Raw genomic sequence first — 19,819 nt, 5'->3', positions numbered from 1 at the left:
ACGCTTTGGTTTCTCTTGCCATCCCCTTCTTGAGTAATTACCTCATCTTGCCTCTTTTTAGACCACCGCCAAACGCAATCCTACAGTAATCCCTTCCCCCAGGGGGTCCATTAGTGAGGTTAGAGGTCGACGCATCTCATCTTCCCCCCGATTGGCCCAGTATGACACCCCCTCCGAGACCCGGGCGCGAGGGAACGGCGAGGGAGGGAGGGTTGGAGGAAATGGAAAAGGACTGACATCAGCAATGGAGGGAGAGACAGAGGACACGGATGACATCCCCTGGAATACAACCCTCTCATCCTCCTTTCCACCCACCCTCAACCCCTGGTAGCACATTAGTATTGGACCACGCTAATAGCTGCACCACCCAATTCCCCTTTTTTCCATCCTGATACATAGTAATGACAGACAGGAGGACAGCTCTTGAATTAAACATGTCCTCGTAAGTGGCTTATATTATTGCCTGGTCTGCTACTAGAGAACGGGAAAGGTTTCCTTTTTTATTTTTTATTTTTTTATTTTTTTTCAAGGTACTTCATCATTGGTGCAGCTCAGATGCTGTGGGGTCAATGACACAGGGGCTGGCGTGCCTGTAATGCATTCCATCTCGTTGAATTAGATGCGTTTCTTCCTGCTAGCCTCAGTGCCAGGGTCAGCCAGTTGCACTACCCTGCAATCTATTTGAATGCCAGATCCAGGTGACTGGTGTCTGAGTGGCTCCAACGCCTGCAGCCTAGCCCCATAATGGCAGACACCTGCGCCAAGCAAGGTCCAATCTCTCTAGGGTGTTGCCAGGGGTGGAAATCCCTGTGTGATGGAGCGCAAGTGTATATTTGTGTGCGTGTGTGTGTTTAGCTGTGGGTGCGTGTTCCGTTTCTGTTTGTACAAAGAAACTAAATGTTTGTTGGCTGGTCAGCAAAGACAAGCTGACTGATGTCTCTTCCCTGACACTCTTCTTTCTCTCCACTTTCTTCTCCGTTTTTCTTTCCGTCAACTTGTATCCCCCTCCTCCCCTCTTTCTGTCCCCTCATCTTCCTACCGCTCACCAGGTCGACAGTTGACCATCTTCAACAGCCAGGCGTTCATCAAAATCGGAGGCGATAAGGGCCGCCACTTCCAAGGCCAGATCTCAGGCCTCTACTACAACGGCCTGCAGGTTCTCAAGCTGGCGGCCGAGGGCGACGCCAACGTGCAGGCCCAGGGCAACCTGCGGCTGGTCGGCGACGTGCCCTCCGTGCTAACCACCGACACCACCTCCACCACCCCGCTGGCGGACATGTCCACCACCATCATGGAGACCACCACCACTATGGCCACCACCACAACACGCAAGCAGCGCTCCCCTACCATGCGGGACAGTGTCACCCAGGTGAGCGGTGGGGGTGGGCGGAGAAGGGAGAAATGACGGCGGGGGAGTCATAATCAGGTTGTGAAGGTTATTAGGTTGCGTTAAAGTGGGATTATTCCAAAAAAGAAATGCTGTATAGTAGTCATGCTTCTCTACAAAATGACACAATGTTTGCTTTCTGACTTCATACTGACCCTCAGACTGTAAGTCAACTTCAAAGAGAGGATCAGACAGAACTGTACCACAGGCTAACCTATTAGTCCAATCCAGGGCTCAAAGTTGATTCCTTCCAAATCAATGACAAACGAGAGCCCAACCATGTTGTTCGGAAACATGAATAACTCTCAGCCAAGACATACCAACATAGCCCACTGAAGGGGACAAAGAACAGGAAAAAAAAACGTTCAAAATCCAAATGGAGGCGAGGTGCAAACCGAGGTGCAAAGGGGGCGAGGTGCAAACCGCTAATAGCTAACTATTATTCGAACTATTAGTTAGCCTCACTCAAATCATGTTGTTGCCTCCTGTGTCTGCCCACTGCACATGTGTGTACATGTCCCCCTTGACGAGAACCTATGATTAATAGTGATTTACAGCAGCTAATCTCCGTCCGCTGTAAAGTCAGCATCCTACGGCCTCATTCCTGGAGGTAGCAATTATCCAAACAATACGGGAAAGGTCATTAATGCATATATCAACATGACACAGTCGTGGCTTCCTGTCCCACGTAACCCATATCAAGCAGTAACAACAGACAGAGACTGCGACAGTGCTGTAGCAGGGACAAGATTTTCACATTTGAGGGCCCATAGCATCTGTTTATTAGCCCGTGCAATGCAAAACTATTCTCTCACACTATTACAGTTTGAACTCCTCTCCAATATGCAGCAGCATAAAGGATAGATTACGCGAGAAGATATGGAAATTGGGGTTTAGAACTAGTTTTCTTGTTTCTCATCTTGTTAACATTGATACCCACTGTCTTCTGGTCTTTAAAGGTGAGCAAATGGTTTTGCTTTCTCACCATTGCAGAGAACTTGCTGTATGTTGCAAGAGTGAAGTGCCAATTAATGGAGGTTTTGTGAGCAAAATGATTGCGTAACGTGTTCGTTAGTGCCGTTCTTGTCCACAGAAGCTTACCTGAGATCTGTAGTTTCACCCGGTATTGCTACCTTTGTGTGCTCGTAGAGACGGGAAAAAAGTTATCTATTGAATCGTGTCCTGGAGCATGATTGTCTGCAGACCTATGCATTTTAAAAGGGAACACTTCTCAGACTTTTTTTGTGCTGGATAAGGGTTAGGATTATGGTTAGAGTTAGCTAACCCTACCCAACTCTAACCATTATCCTAACCCCAGGAGTTCTAAATAATTCTAAAAGGTAATTTAGTACTTATTACTATTTTGTTATCTTATTCGCATCTCTTCCTCTTCCTGCTTTGACAACCATGTGACATTTTCTGCGCGTAGAACACTACATTTCCTATAACTCCTTCCCTCTTTCAATCTCTGCAGTCATCTGTTTGTCTGACTACTCTTCTCCCTATTTCTCTCTCTCTTCCATTTTCTTTATACCAAGTCACGTCTCTCTCTCTCGCTCTCTCTCTCTCTCTGTCTCTCTCTACCCCTTCTTAGACAAAACCAACATTGCTAATTACTGGACTAAAAGCTTTGGGTGGGGGTGGGGGAGCGTAGGGAGAGAGATATATGCGGCTCAAGCAAATACCAATCAAGGCTTTTCCTAATTGAATGTAAGCTTTTGGACGGTAGTCGCTTGTTGTTCTTTTGGGAGGAGTTCTATTTCCCTCTAGCTCCATCGAGCACACTACCAAAAATCCAGAGTGCCACGGCTTTGATTTCAGCTTATTAAATTCAATAAATGAGGTCGGGGAAATACGCTTAATTATCTTTTATGTGGAACTTTCAAAGCGGTTTTGCACGCTGCACGTCACTGGCATTGGGGGAGAGAGGGGGAGGCGGAGCAGAGACACGGGGTCGCTACCAAGATCCACAGGGAGACTTTGTCCTCCCAATGTCAAACATGACGCTGCTGGCCGAACGCTTCGATCCCGAGTTTAGGGACCCTCGCACTAAGATATCTTACAGATGAGGTCATATCCCATTACCTCCACTCTGTACTTATTGAGATCCTGTGGTCTGAGGCTGTTCCCTTTCTCCCACTCTAAGTAAACGTGAGATCAATGTAACCCACACCCGACATGTTGGTCTGACCCAGATGCATGCATTGTGTTTTCTCGCTCTATTGACAGCAGGGAAATGGGGAGTGTAACAAGGAGTGCAAACAGAAACGATAATTACAGGAACTAGAACCCATGTTCTCTCCAGACAGGGTTCTGTGTTTAGGTAATAGCTGCCTACCTATCTCTGCACCTCAAATTTAGGAGAAGCTATTTCTGTTTAAGACAGCTAGACTTCACACTGTTGTAAGAGTCTGCAAGTACCACTATATAAGTATCGCAGAGGGTTAGATCATGTTACTAACTGTAGTTATAGCCATAGCTATAAACAAATCAAATGTTTACCGCCTGACGTATGCCCAATTCAATGACACAACAAGACATATTGTCCTAACCATAGTATGTTTTTGCATGGACCGCTAATCTATTTTTCTATGTTCACACATTTGAAGTTCTTCTTCACGCCACTTTCACAGTCTCAAGTAGATTTGACGGCCCAAAGCACATTTTGGGAAGAAAATCGGACTTGAGAATGAGAAGGCAAATAACCAATGAGTCACTCATCCAAGCACTGTGATGAAAATGTATATGAACTTATCTCTAGCTCTCCCCCCTGTCCAGCCATGCACATTAATGGCATGTGAGCTTAGGTCTGGCTAACGCAGCTCGATAAACACACGACTCCATTATTATCAAGCTTTCCTGGGTTTTGGTTCCTTTCACCACACTAATGGCCGATGTGTAGTTCTCACGGCCCAGCGGGCTCGCCTATGTTTCCCACATGCACATGGGAGCTAGATTGGACTCCAGTGGAGTTGTACAGGAGGGAATAGGGGGGTGGCTAGGGAGGAAAAGAGAGGTACAGTCTTGTTATGTGCGGGGGTAAATAGGAGAATGGATGGATAGAGGGGGCGGGATAAGGGGAGGGGAGGACAGGGAGTGAATGACTGTTAAGTACGGGGGGTGGGTGAAAATGAATGAATAAAGGTGGGAAGAGAAGGAAAGAGGGAGCAATAGAGGACAAGGAGAGATAGACTAGAGAAAGAGGTGGACCGTACCGAATACAAAAGGAGTAAAACTTGAAAAAAGGAGGACATAGTTAGACGATGGATTGGGAGTGAAATACTGACAGCAAAATATGTCACCCTTGAAATCCAGCTTGACACTTAATCACTGAAAGAGCATGTCATCCTCTCTGGCTGAAAGGGCTGCGATGCCCTACTTTGTATTCAACAGCCATTATCCCTAAAATCCTGTTGACCCTCTCTAGTTCTGTAACCTGGACCAGTGATTTTCTTGGAGGCAGTAACATTCTCTTCTTCATATTCCTTGTCTCAGGGTTAGGCATGGGAATGCATGTACATGTCCTGAACATTAGTTGGTATGTGTACTAGAATATTACTTTAACGTTACATAATATTATTATTCATTTAACTACAAATAGTGCATACTACTGTAGTAAATGCGGAATCAAGTGTACAATTCTAAAGTATTACAGTGGTACACAAGTACCATTGTATTTTATTGCTCTTCATTGATAACTTGTCCTAACAAACACAATCACACGCTTCTCAACAAAGGGTGCGACTGTATGTAGAAACTTTTGTCCCATTAGAAGAACCCTCCGGAACGTTTTCAAGACCTGGAACATTTTTTCATAGAGTAAACGAAAGTGACACCTATATTTTCAATTCTCCAAAACCTCTGAGATAACTAGCATGCAAGGCGGCCCTTTGATCATAGAGAATAATGATTTGGTAGTTAGAATGTAGATGGTACCTTTTGAAGTGTTCGTTTTTTTTTTACCATCCCCTGGTACTAGCATTGTCCAAATAAAATCTGGGTATTTTTAAGAATGGGATAAGTCCAATATTTCTTATCTTGACCCCAATTTCATGGACGTTGGTTTGGGGACAAACTAAGATCTTTACTCCATCCGAGTGTCTTTGTTCCTGATCCTTTATAGAAAGCTTGATAGGTCGGGTTGGAGAGAGCGTTGTAGCCACTATTGCCAGGTTACCCAGGATGAACTGGGGCATAGTAAACTATGACTGAAATAAGAGTCAATTTCGTCTGAGGGAAAATGTGAAAATGTTTGAGAGAGAGGCTACACCGACTCAGTGACGCACTTTGGAGTATTTGACGCAAAGGGATGGTGGTTTGCTAATAGAGGAGAGAGCTGTAAACGTGTTAGCAGCAGATGTAGTTAGGAGGCTGATGTAAGATCATTAATCTATCTGACAGACCCAGGTGTGCTTCGGGTGGTCTGGAGTACATACACACACACACACACCCACACACAAAGCACTCAAATGCATATCTTTTCACACAAGCACACGCATTTTCAGATTATCTTACACACACACACTCACACAAACTCCTTTATATATTTAAATACACATACACTCCATTTGATTAATAAGTTATTGCATCCAGGCTGTGTATTAATAATGGAGGCAGAGCTCTATGTTCAGATGCTTGGAACAAATCACTGTGCTCAAATCAATTGCACTGTCTGTGATAAAAGCCTCCCTGTATTCCAGAAGACTGCCCTTCTGCTTAGACTAGAAAAAGACTTGTCTAATATTATGGTGGCATTTGCTAATAGATATTAATAGATGTTGTCAAGTATGGAAGCAAATCGTGACCAAAATTAAAATGCATTTGCAGAAATGCTTTTTCATTTTAAGAATGTGTATACATTATTTGACTCATAAATTAAATTATTAATAAATCATCCTATTTGCATTGTATTTTTCTTCTTCATGAGTGCTCAATCTTTCATTTAATTAAAATGAAAAAGAAATAGACATTTGAGATTTAATTTTCAAAACATGCCCCAGAAAATAGATACCAAAATTCAATTTGAAATGTAAAATTTGAAAATTAAAATGCATTTGCAGAAATGCAAAATGCACGAAAAAACATTCTGAGCGGCGCAGCAGAATGACGTCAGTAGCCGCTCTTCTTCAGCTCCCTGCAGACCGAGCTACCCATCTTGTTCAGTAGGGGGCGGTGTGCACATCTGCATTGCATTACATTGCAAATGTGCCGGGAAATTGTTTGAGTTGCCGGGTCTTTAGAGGACGCATCACAGACTGAGCAACTGGATGTAAAACAATGACTAAAACAGTGGCAGAGCTACTATTGATGTGTAAATCTGTGACGGCAGAGTATGCAGCCAAGCTCTCTATGACTTGTTCTACTTGGTCACAGGCGATAGACTCAGATATTAGATTCTACCTGCTCAGCTAATTCTTACAGTGTTTGCACAATTTGAGGGAGCGCCATTATCTGTGATGCGTCCTCTAAAGCAGCGGTCCCCAACCTTTTTTGCGCCACGGACCGCTTTCATGTAAGACATATTTTCACGGACCGGCAGGGACTGACTGGGAGGAAGGATAGGCCCTGGACAGCGCTGCTAATGAATGCACATTCTGGATTTGATGTGATCCTAGCTAGTGACTTCCACACACTAACCCTGCTAGTCATTTTGGTGCCCTAAGCATGATGCCCCCCTCCCCCCCTAAAAAAAACCTGATTGTTTTTGCCAGTTTAACTTTTTATTACCAAACATATAACTCAATACCAATAGCCTAACACAACAGCAGCATCACAATGTAACACCTATTCATAGGTGGTGGTTCTCTGCTGTGTATCTGTCCCTAAACATCTGGTTGAGGGTGGTTGATCAGGGCTTGGCAGGGACGGACTGGGAGTAAAAATAGGCCCTGGACTTTGATCCAGACCGGCCCACCAGAACCGGCCCCCGTAAACGCCACCACAGCTAACCTGCCAATGCATCCACATTCTGTGTTTGATGTGATGCTAGGAGTTCCCAACGTAATGCGAGCACGCAACACACGCGAGCGAAAAATGTTGGCCTTTATTTGAGCGAAAAATTGTTTTGGGAGTTTTATGTAAAATAAACAGCCGTTTTTTCAATTGACAAAACCATGTCTAGTGAATGTGATGTATTTTTGTCTCTTAATTTTTCAGCCCCATCTTTAAGTTTCTTAGCCTGGTTTTCCATCGTTATATTGTTAGCTAGCTTTTGATGTGTCAGTCCCACTGTTGTGTGTAAACGAGACTAAGCTACGACAGTGACACCCGAAGTGCGTTCCTTATATCCAGTTTAGGCCTATTCCATAATTTTGTTTGATTGCTGTCACTGCAGAAAATCCCGCTTGATGTTGGAAATGAAAGCAGGGTTTTCAGTGCTTTAGTGGCGATCTCAGGATAGTTTTCATCCAAAACTGGCTTCATTGAGTGGTAACTATCCCTTGTCATGTGTCAAGAGTAAGAGACGCGCATGATACCGCTCAATAAAGCCCACAAACTTGCTAAAAAATGAGTAAACACATGTCTTTGCAGAGCTTTTTTGCTCAGGGGAAAAGGCCCGCGGAGAAGGAGAGAATCCGGTCATTTTTCAGAATAAAACGTCTTTCAGACTGATAATCAATTAAAAGGAAATAATGTTATTAATTCTTTTTTGTGCGTCCCGGTACGAAATGACCCACGGACCGGTACCGGTCCGCAGACCGGTGGGCACCGGTTGGGGAACGATGCTCTAAAGACCCGGCAATTCAATCAATTTCCCGGCACATTTGCAATGTAATGCAATGCAGATGTGCACACCGCCCCCTACCGAACAAGATGGGTAGCTCGGTCAGCAGGGAGCTGAAGAAGAGCGGCTACTGCAACACTGCTGCGCCGCTCAGAATGTTTTTTCGTGCATTTTGCATTTCTGCAAATGCATTTTAGTTTTCAAATTTTACATTTCAAATTGAATTTTGGTATCTATTTGCTGGGGCATGTTTTGAAAATTAAATCTCAAATGTCAATTTATTTTTCATTTTAATTAAGTGAAAGATTGAGCACTCTTGAAGAATAAAAATAAAATGCAAATAGGATGATTGATTACTAATTTCATTTATGAGTCAAATAATGCATACACATTCTTAAAATGAAAAAGCATTTCTGCAAACGCATTTTTATAAAAATGTTGGTCACGATTTGCTTCCATAGTGAAGCATGTACTGTGTGTATATACTATATATACTAAATATAGACATAAAGATCTCTTTATTTACTGTGTGAATGTACATATATACACATACACAAATATGTGAACAGATGTTCTTTGTTATCGCAGAGAAGTATGGTTCATATTTTGTAACCCCTGAACTCAAATGTAATGGTAACCCACAATCGATCTCACAACCCAATCCTTCCCTCCCACCTACCCTCTTATTTTCATCATCCACCCCTTTACCCCCTCCATCCGTCTTCTTCCATCCCTCCCTCCCCCTCTCCCTCCCATCCCTCCCTCCCTATTTTCCCCTCTCTCTCTCTCTTGTTCCAGAATACGGATGACCTGTTGGTTGCATCGGCAGAGTGTCCTAGTGATGACGAGGACTTGGAAGAGTGTGAGCCAGGAAATGGTGAGTCCACTCTGGGGGTTTCTTGTGTCCAAATAAACTACAAAGTGTCGGGGGGAAAAAAGGACTACAAAGACACGCACACACACTCTGCTCCCCCTTACCCACTTTTGTGCTGTACTCTGTGAACCCATGACCTCTCATATGCAGCAAATTTTGGCCAGACGCGCATCCGCCCACCTTTCTCATTGGCCGGGATTCCAAACTCGGGCAAGTCAAGGCAGATGTCAGCCGCTGCCTCTGCTTCTCCGCCCCCGGATTGGGCAACAGCTGGTGTTGGCCCAGCTGTTGCACCAATCATCCGCTCTGGTCTTAATGAGGGCGGACAGGTCCAGTGTTGAGAGCCTCTTGCTCAGCCCACTTTCTCAGCTGTAGCCTGGCAGCCCCTGGGGGGGCAAGCGAGGCTGAGGTGAGGGGGAGGGGTCAAACTAACCTCTGACCCCAGGGGGGGTCATGGGGGCGTAAAAGGGCAGGATTCTGGACGACTGCCTGAGAACTGCCAAGAACCCTTAGAAAACGCCCACCGCAGCTCTCAGAACCAAACATCCAGCAGGCGTGAGTTCTCTGTTCTTGAGCGAAGCCTGAACATCAGAAGAAGGCACCGTGGCATTGTGTAAAGACCTTCAGGCTGGCAAGAACCTTTCTGAAATCAATGTTAACAGGCTTTCAGTGTAGCATTGGAAGTGGTTCCTATTGACGCAATGGTACACGTGACTCACACCTTGAAGCTAAATGCTGCACTCTACAGTCAGGGACAGCAGTGAGGAAGTACGCAAACATTCAGTAAATGATGGGCAACATTACACTTAAAATGGAAGAGATTATGGGAATGAGTCTGTTTGTGAGGTGGACTAGTGATCTAAAACGCTGTTGAAACAGTACAGAGTAAATTAATTCTCTCTGTGGTTTCTCAGTAGGAGGTAGAGACAGAAATAGAAGCTCAATTCCCTTCTTATCAAAAGGAAAAATGTGAGTTTTTTCGGTGGCTGCTACCCGGGCTTAATCTCTTAGGAGAGACTGGGAACAAACACACAAACACCACACACTTACAGAGGCCTGCATATGAAAACCCCTTCCAGTGTACCCACACAGTTCCACGCAACACATACACACTTTCACGCTCTCTGTCTTACATCCCTTCTGCACAGCTGCAAACACATAAACATGTGTGCAAAACCCTCTGGACAAACACACACACGCACCATCTCCAGACAAACGCTTCTGTGTTTCTCAGTGGGCATCGAGATGTCTCCCTCGGCCATCTCCCTCAGGACACAACAATCGCAGGAAGCCCACAGCCTCATCCCCACGGTGCCAGACGGTGAAGGAGATCTCCCATCCTCTCTATTGTCAGCGACCCCGGCAGGCAGCATAAGCCTCAAACCGACTGTCTAGGTTTCTACAACTAAAAACAGTTCTCCCTCGGCTCTCTCCCACACATAGGGACATATTCATGATCTGATAGGAGCTAATAGTCGTGTGGGAGGGCTTCCAGCTCATTTAGCGGACAACTCCAGAGTTGGGGACAGGGTTAAAAGCAGTGCGGCAGGCAACAAAATGGTTTGGAACAACCCTCCTCACAGCAATGGTGGAATTGTTCTTTGGATTTGAAACGCAAATAGATCGAATCAAAAGTAGACGATACCCAAACCTTGTTGCCATGCCACTGTCTCATGGTGACATGACTGCAGAAGAGTTGCTCGTATGGATTCACGGCTGGGTATCTTGTTTTGGCAGACAGGTTTGTGTGTGTGTGTTTGGGTTCTTTCTCTGACTTCTGAGGAAAGAGGGTGCTTGATGCGTGAGACTCAAACGGCGTCCCTCTCTGATAGCTGTCAGTGGTCCACAGTCGAAAAGGGATCCCCACAAACAGACTAGACAGGCGCACGCACACACAGATTATACGTGCATACTGTACACAAAGAGATATGAGAGGACACAGGGACAAGAAAGAAAGACAAATTGTAGAGAGAGAGAGAGATAGAGAGAGTCGGGGGGCGAGATTCATAGAGAGAGAGAGAGAGAGAGAGAGAGAGAGAGAGAGAGAGAGAGAGAGAGAGAGAGAGATAAAACATTTCAGGGGCGGCCGATGTTGAAATGTGCGTCACGTCTTCATGTGCTTGGAGAGAGGGAAAAGGGAAAGCATGAGAGAGATCCCTCCGTGGTACTGATGAGTTTTCCATCTCCCCTGCCTCTCCCACTGGGCTAATTAATCTTTGGCCTCGTTAGGAAACCTTAATTACATCATCCCACTAAGCCAGGATTTGGATTCTGTGGCTTCTAATGAGCCCAACTCAGAAAAGGGAGAATACGTATCGGGAGCTCCGTCACAAAGCCGCACTATCTACAGAAGAGATAGGGAAAGAGTGACACACACACACACAAGCGCACACGGAAACCCACGTGCACCGAGAACACACATACGCTCTCGCTCTCTCTTCATCTCGTTCTCTCATGTCTACTCTCTACTTATCAGTCGCAAGACGTCAGCAGGTGTTATCACAGAGTCTTCCTTCAGTGGGTTCGGGGGTTTGAGAGGCACTCAATAATTCATTGCACGCCCTCCACAGAGACCAGACACGAATGTTCTCCTTATGGAACGATGGGTGGAACCGAGAGGACCAGGAGATGTGAATGACCCTAAAAACTCCAGCCTGTGCCCCCTCACCTGAGTCTCTCATAGAGTGCAATAGAGCCCCCCAGTGGTTCTACAGGCCCACTTCTCTAAAGGGTGGTCTGATCCCCACATCCCGCCATCCTTAAGGTCACTTCTGATCTGACACAGCGGGATAAGTAAAAATAGGGTTCCTTCTTCCAAACTGTCTTTCTTCATTGGAATAAGGGAAGGTTGCATTTTTGGAGTATTCAAACAGGGCCCTGATTTTACTCTCAAACTCGATCCCCTCAACTAGCCTCTTCCTCACATTTCCCTGGTGTGGGTTTGGGAGGATACGAATCCACACACGATATGGTGAAAACATTTGCATGGTAGGAAAGCTAGCTGGTTGATGCTAGCATTGCATCTTTCCTTTATAATCTCTATCTTTTCAAACGGTTTTTGAGTACATATTGTACTCAGTATGTATAGCCAATAATGCATTCATCTATATAAAAAAGCATTCACACAAGCTTTTGTTTTCATATGCAAAGTAACTTACCGACTGAATTAAACATTCATGGCCAAGTCTGACTAGATATAACACAACGTTACTTATGTCAGATGCTCTCACTAAAGTGCAGTTAAGACACACTGATGATGTATGCCGAAGCCGTATTGTAGAAGTAATTACAGTCTAATGTTATTACTGAAGAAGAGAACTGGAATGATATCCATTGTCGTCGGACCACCACAGAGTTAACACAGCAGCAATAACTGTCCTCACCACAGGAAGTCTGCAAGCTCCAGCCTTCACACTGTTCAAGATTGTAAACAAATTTGATAACCAGAACAATCCCTTTTTATGCTGTCATTTTGTGTTTTTCTTTTGTTCACATAATTATATTGTGGGGGGGTGGGGTCGTTCACCCCTGGAGAGTTTTGAAATCAGTCAGAAATAGTGATTCTTTTGGTACAATCTGTCCTCTTTTTCTTGTTTTTTTTGACAGAATCTCTAATATATATTTTATTCATACCATTTGTTCAGAGACAGTTTGGATGTGGACACATTTTAAGGAAGATGAGGGAGGAAGATACAAGGGTCTAGGGCAGAAAGAATGAGAAAATAGATACGAGACTTTAAAAGGGAAGCAGAAAAGGGAAAAAGACAAAAAGATCAAATACAGAGAGACAGACAAGGGGCCAGAGGGAATACAGGGACACAGGGAGATAAAAGTGGTAAGAAAATAGATGAGGAGACATTGTTGGAGACACTGTTGGAGAAATGGAGAGAGAGATAGAGATGGAATTAGGAAAAAATGACATGGAAGAGAAAGACGATGAAGCCTCTTTTACGCAGCCTGTTTGAGGCACGAATGTTGCGCCTTTATGCCCCCTCGCAATTCTGTATAAAGAATACGGAATGGGTGGGTCATTGTTGTACCGGCATTAAGCCGGCAGCAGGGGTAGCCACGTGGAATCTATGTCTGTGTAAAAGGGGGGGGATGTGTATGGCGGGAGACACCGGCATGTTACCTAAAATCACACACAGGGCTGCATTATGCTGGCTTAGGTTGGTTCAGTGTAAACAAAGAAAGGCTCCATAAAAAGAGCTCTTCTTAACTGCAATATTGCATGATCCCTGTGTATAAAGACCTACAGAAATGAAGGAGGATGAAAAAGCAGGAGAAAATAAAAGGACGTATTAGATCGAGACACAGAAAAGGGAAGGAAGGAAGGAACAAACGAACGACAGAAAAGAGGAAAAGGTCTTCTGAAGTCTGCAGGAGGTTTATATTAGATATGTGGATTCCGTCCAGGCTCTTTACAAAGACACACACAACCCCACACACACTCCTTTTGGAGCCCAAGGACCTGGCGTTTTGCGTCACACTGAAGAAGCAGCACTGGGCTTGGGGCCACCACAGTCAAATCAAACACAGTTCATGGCTGAAATCCAGGATAGATTCTGCAGCTGAACGCAGCCCCTAGGATGCGCACCAGTTCCAATCTCAGACATATTATTAAGGGTAGCATCATCAATCAGTGTCAAAATAGATAACCCCGGCCCGAGGGGTATACCATGGCATCAAATGAGTTGTTTATTTAGGTAATTTCTCATCTTACATTTTAAATGATGTATTACGTTTTACTTTGCATAATTGTTATCTTTATGGCATGAACTACTTTGGAATGGAAAGACAATGTCGTGTTTATCATCTCAAAAGAGAATCGAAGGCTGTATTTTAAACCATGTCCTAGCTCGAGACGGTCTATTTATGGTAAATATTTAAAAGGTCTTCCTGCCAGACAATGTGATCTGCAGAACAACTCAGCCAGTGATTTCTTGGGGGGTCTTTTCCCCATCATAGATGCATCAGTAGCCATCTGCCACGTTCATGTTAGGGGAGGTGCACAGTCCTTAGAGTCAATTGAATTGGTTTACAAAAAATGAGTCATTCTTGCTAGTCGCTCGGAGTGTGCGAGTGGGGAAAGGGTGGGCGTTGTGCTTGTGCAGTGTGGGAATGCGCCGTACCTCGGCAAACGTTGCCGCACGCTAACCTGACTCATAGCTTCTGCGGGTCAAACCGCTTCACGGAGAGGTGGTCAAGAGTTGAGTCGAGTAGCTCTTCAATCGTCCGGAAAAGGAGTCGGATGAATGCACATTCCTTGGCAGTTCTCAGTGCGAGGACAGACTGTTTTGAAGGGCTTGTTGGAATGTGTCCATCTATTCACACCAGCCTATTCACATAGAATGAGGCTGCTGTAGACAAACAATAGGTGTCGTCTGACCAATCCGAAGCTGCATATGAGGAGCTATGGCACAGTTATGGAAGGGGCCAAGCCAAGGCAGAGGTGTTTATATAACCTTGACTGTGAATATAGGAAGTAACACTGTCCAAAAAAAGAGAATGGGAAATTGAAGAGATAACCCAAATGTGCTCTGTGTGTGGGGGCTGAGAACTTCATCGCTACATCACTATTTTACTCGCGGAAAATGTTCAACTTTGCATAACGAACACTTACATTTCAACGGTTACAAAACATGAGTTGTCTGTAGCAGTCATTCTTAGTAAAAAAGGTAACTCGACGTGAAAGAAGAAGAAACTGTTTGAATCACTTCACCTAACCACCAATCTGTGATTCACGCAATCATCCCCGCCAGATGTCGAATGACATCATACAGTTAAACGCTCCAGGTTCGCACAACACTTTTCAATGTCAGACACCTGTAAGTGGGACACACAGTGGCTGCACACAGCGAGGGGTGGACACAAGCAGAGAGGAAGGCACACACAGTGAGATATCGCACTGGCAACGTCTCAGTCACAGAGACAGATGGTGAGGCAAAGATAGCGGCACATCCGTCTTCTCCTCAGCCCACCGTTCCAAATTATTCTCTGTAGGAATCCAGTTAGACTTCAAGATTTTTAATGATACTTATTCTACTCATTAGCTAGGATGTTCAAATGTTCAAGATGGCGAAAACAATACTATCCACTGAACAGCAGGTTCATATTTTTCATTATAGAATATGTACGGCCACACTTAATTGTTGTCTTTGAGGTGATCCTCAGCCTTCAAACACAGATACATGCATTAGCCCATTACAAAGTTCAAAACAGCAGTTGGAAAAGGGTTCTACAAGGTTAAAAGGTTGAAATACTAACTTTTCTCTTCCAGCTTGTCTCATTTTCTGCTTTTCAAGGCCTATTACTGTTTTGCTTGTCCTTGCTAATCTTTTTTTTTAGGTTTTAGAGAAAAAACATGTTCTTCTTTAGTAACAATGTCCTTTTGTTCTGAGGGGGAAAAGTGGTTTCATGGAGTTCTCCAGGTCTGGGATTTTAGAGCTTCAGGGCTTGAGCACTGGTGAAATGTATTTGGCCTCAGGTGACAACCCTGTCAGACCCCAAAATACCCCTCATATTAATCCACAACAATTCCTAGTTGACACTCTTACATTCACATGCTGAAAATCATTCGCCAAGCTGTTAAGAGTCACACTACTTTACCTCATCAACTCTAAACAAAAGCCGTAGTCATGATATTCTGCTGATTATACTGGCATTCATGTGGTGCTGTATTGCTTTTATCTTTTATCTTTCCTTGTTCCAAGGAAATAATGTCCTAATCATTTAATTTTCCCTACTATTGCAAATTGTTTTTGTGCTTGTGACCCTAACACAATTACATGGATGCTGCCGAAGGCCTCAAATTGTTATTAAAGAAAGAAATGTAATATTTTATTGATACTGTGCCATGTACTGTTAACATTTTCCCCATTATGTTCAACATCACAAATCTTAACTTTTGTACTGAATTAACATTCTGAACATTCTTGTTTTGCTCACCCAACAATGTTTAATTAACTCTGGGTGTGATTATCGTACAAAATAGAAAAAAAGTTGCATCGCAAAGGATCATTAGTCTCTTCAGAGACTGAATTTTACATCCAAAGGAATAGAAATTTTTAGAAAGAATAATTAAGTATGTATGTTGGTAATTGGCAAAAAAAAAAGCTGAGGAATATGTGTCCCTTATTTAGTATGTCTAGCTGGAGACAGTTGGGTGATAAAAATAAAAAAAAACATTGAAAAGAGGTGGGGATAAGGGCTAAATGTAGCATCTTTACTGTACTGTGTGTACTAAGTTTGGGGTAGAAGTGAGGGGCATGAGTTTCCAGCAGCTTGTCTTTGGAGCTTGCAAAAGCAGTAAATTAAGCTAATTATAAATGAGCCGTAGAAATCACCATTCCCAAAGGGAAAAGGGTCTGAGACCGAGTCTTTATAAAAGACAGAATGAATTAGTGAAGGATTTTTTTATTTTTCAAAAAAAAAAAAAAAATGGGGGGAAAGTTGTTTATTACTATACGAGAACAATCTTACACAGCTTTCTTTTGTAATTTTTTTTTCATGCAAAAATCATGCGGCCAATTTGTTGATGTAAGTGACCTGAACTCCGTGGTTTGCTATCTTATTTAACCAATCAGAGACAACAGAACTCAGCGCTAGTGTAGACAGCTTAGAGTAGTATAGAGAAGCTGGTAGGGAAGGATAGCTTGTTTAGTAGATGTGTGTAGCTGTTTGTAGTCCCTATAACCTTTAACATGTTGTACAAGTACAAGGGTAATCTTTCTATGTAGTTAGACGTAGTCTAGGCCAGGGAGTTAGGAAAGAGTCAGATTATGTACAGTAGTTATACAGTGCATTTATACCTTGTTTTCATGACAGGTCAGACAGTGGCTAGTCAGTTCACCTCCTTAAATAGAGTACTAGAGACTAACTAAACTTGAACTGACTTTTATAACTAACCTCATGTTAAGTTTTAGTGCTGTTCTAATAATGGTTACCTGTGTTGCTGTCTTTTTTTGACTGTTGTTATCATTTCCTTTTATGCTTCGATGGGGGGGGCACTTCCAGGTTCTCACTGACACTATTTTCCCTCCGTTGTCTCTTTCTTGTCCTAGGAGGTGAAATAGTGTTGCCTATAATTACCGTGGACTCGCTAGACCCCCCGTCCATCGCCACCCGCTACCCAGTAATCCCCCCACCCCCCACCTACCACCCCTTCCTCACCCTTCTCGAAACCACCAAAGAGTCCTTCCCCCTCCCAAACGGCCGGCCCCCCTGCCCCCTGGACCAGGAGGACTGCGATGAGGCCATCGAGGTGTCCGCCTACGGCTCAGGCGAGATGACCGAGTCGGACGACGAGGACTATTACAAAAATTCCCCCCTCGTCACCGATAGGACAGTCCTCCCCCCGCCCCCCGCTGCCGAGGGCGGCGTCCAGAACCCCCGCGATCGCCACTTCTCTCACCGTCCCCCAAACTCCCACCGCCCGCCCCTCTCCTCCACACCCACGGCCAACCCAGACCAGCTCGGCCCCCGCCTCAAGCCAAGCGGCGGGGGGAGCGTGGCTGGGGGCAGCCCCAACAACATCCCCGCCGGAAAAATGAACACCCGGGACCAGGTTTTGCTGCCACCTGCCCACCCCTCCTCTTCTGACCCCGACACCCGCCATCGCCACATCCCAGGTATAACCTACCCCCCCAATCTCCCCCATGTTCCCACCCCAGACCCCACATCTCCAGAGAGAGGCCTTCCGGGAGCCGTGGAGGTGCAGCAGTCCAGCAGCACCACGGGCATGGTGGTGGGCATCGTGGCAGCGGCCGCCCTCTGCATCCTCATCCTGCTCTACGCCATGTACAAGTACCGCAACCGCGATGAGGGCTCTTACCAGGTGGACCAGAGCCGCAACTACATCAGCAACTCGGCCACGCAGAGCAACGGAGCCCTGGTGAAGGAGAAACAGCCCAGCACTGCCAAGACTGTCACCAAGAACAAGAAGAACAAAGACAAGGAGTACTACGTCTGATACGCTAGGGCTGAGACACGGGCAGAGGCAGAGAGAGAGGAGGAGTGCAGAGAGAGAGAGAGGGGGGGGGAGAGAGACAGAGAGAGGGAGTAGGTATGGCAGTATGATTATGGGCAGTGTTTTTTAATTTGCTTTAACGTGTTAACTTGTAACCAAAACACTTCGTCCCTTCTAAATCTCTTTGTAGCATAAAAGCAGAAGTAATAGAAAAAAAAGATTGGCCATGTAGTAATATTTTTTCCTCAGTACATCCAAATAAAACTATACCTGATTTATATATTCTTTGCCTGATGTTATGGCCACAAAGCTCGCTCATAAAATATTATTCCGTGCCAACAGTCATACCGAATGCTGTTAATTCATAAGCAAAAAAATACTGTAAGAAAAACACCAACAGTATTTGAGCAAAAAGGCCTTGTAGATCATGTTGATTTGATGTTTTGGTTTTGGTTTTTTGCTATTTATTTAAGGTTGTGAAATAGTTGACCTTCTGCAATATCACATCTGAATACTGCCAATGACAGAAACGGTGTCACACTCCCTCTCCAAGTATTCAGCTTTCCCTCGCTTGTCTTTCATCAACTCTCCTCTCCTCCCTCTCTGTCACTCGTGCGCTCTGTGTCTCTCCTCGTCAACGGTGCTCAGCAGGTGACGCAACATTCTTCTGCTGTGTTTCAAGCATGTAGTATTCATTTACGAAAAAGAGATAAAACCCGTTTTTTTTCTGTGGAGTTAAAAAACAAAAAAATTATAACGTTAAACTAGCAACCGCGTGAGAACCACTCCGAAACAACGGATGCTACCATAAGTTTAGCCGCCAAACTTCTGAGGCCATACCCCTGGTCGTCCTTCGTTCCAGCAGATATCTGTCGTGTGTTTCCGGGGGCCTCCACAGCGCCCTCTAATGGGCCCATCCAGGAACTTGGGTCCCATCTTTCAGTACTAATCACAGAGAAACAGAAAAAACCTCCAGCAGCAAAATGACTCTGTTCTATATAAATATAAATATATGTATAGACGTTTCAGAAAAATCTATGGACTAAAATGGAGAGCGTGCGAAAGATGAGAATTCACACTACGGTGTGAGTGTCTCCGAGGACTGGCTGACAGACATAAAGAAGATGGACGCTAGACTTGAGACAGATTCCCCACCCCCACCCCTCTCTTCATACACACTCTGGGTGAGCTTCAAAGTCACTGGAAGAGGCGGCCGTGCAGGTGGAAGTGAAGGTGAGGACACAGAACGTGACAGAGTGCTATTTTGTTTGCTGTTTGAGTTTTAGCTTTTTTTTTTTTTGGTTTGTGAGACAAGAAAATGAGAGACATTTTATGGAATTTGTGAGTTTGTTTTTGCTGGAGTCCCACTGTCCCACGTCTGTTGTGACGTGAACGTATGCTATCTTGCATCTAAAATGGCCTCGCATTGGCCAGGACTAATGGCTGCCAATAAGCAAACAAACCAGTGAGAAACTTTCAGTGAAAACACAAATACACCTATAACAAGGTGGACACCTGTTCCCTTGATGATGTACAACAGAACTCTAGTATTCCAATTTTCTCAACTCTATTAAAAAAGAAAACTGTACCATGAAAAGAAAAGAAAAACCTTGAAAAAAAAGTTTGTGAAATGTCTAAATATTTGAATCTTTCATCCCATTACTAAGACAAATGTTTTCCCTATTATCATCCCTGTTTGGAGAAAAAAATGACAACGATAATTGATTCTGGGAAATTTGAATTGATGTTCTTTTGGGGGGGGGGGGGGGTTAACTGAACAAAATGTGATTTGGATTACAAACATGAACCTGTGTACTTCTCTCCTTTCCAGGAGAAAGAAATACTCTCCTGTACTCATCCCCTCCT

General features: G+C 44.5%; 1 protein-coding gene across 1 annotated transcript in view; it reads left to right on the top strand.

The window, feature by feature from the left end:
- nrxn2b (neurexin 2b) overlaps positions 1–17,956 on the top strand; it is a 437,850-nt gene extending 419,894 nt beyond the window's left edge. Inside the window, exons 20-23 of the mRNA XM_067261168.1 lie at positions 1,050–1,360; positions 8,910–8,988; positions 13,918–13,920; positions 17,658–17,956. Of these exons, the coding sequence (XP_067117269.1) occupies positions 1,050–1,360; positions 8,910–8,988; positions 13,918–13,920; positions 17,658–17,956 (692 nt within the window). The remainder of the gene's footprint in view (positions 1–1,049; positions 1,361–8,909; positions 8,989–13,917; positions 13,921–17,657) is intronic.
- Positions 17,957–19,819: the final 1,863 nt, after the last annotated feature.

Source organism: Osmerus mordax, chromosome 23, assembly GCF_038355195.1.
Source record: "Osmerus mordax isolate fOsmMor3 chromosome 23, fOsmMor3.pri, whole genome shotgun sequence".
Lineage (NCBI taxonomy): Eukaryota > Metazoa > Chordata > Actinopteri > Osmeriformes > Osmeridae > Osmerus > Osmerus mordax.
This window is presented reverse-complemented; position numbering and strand designations above follow the sequence as displayed.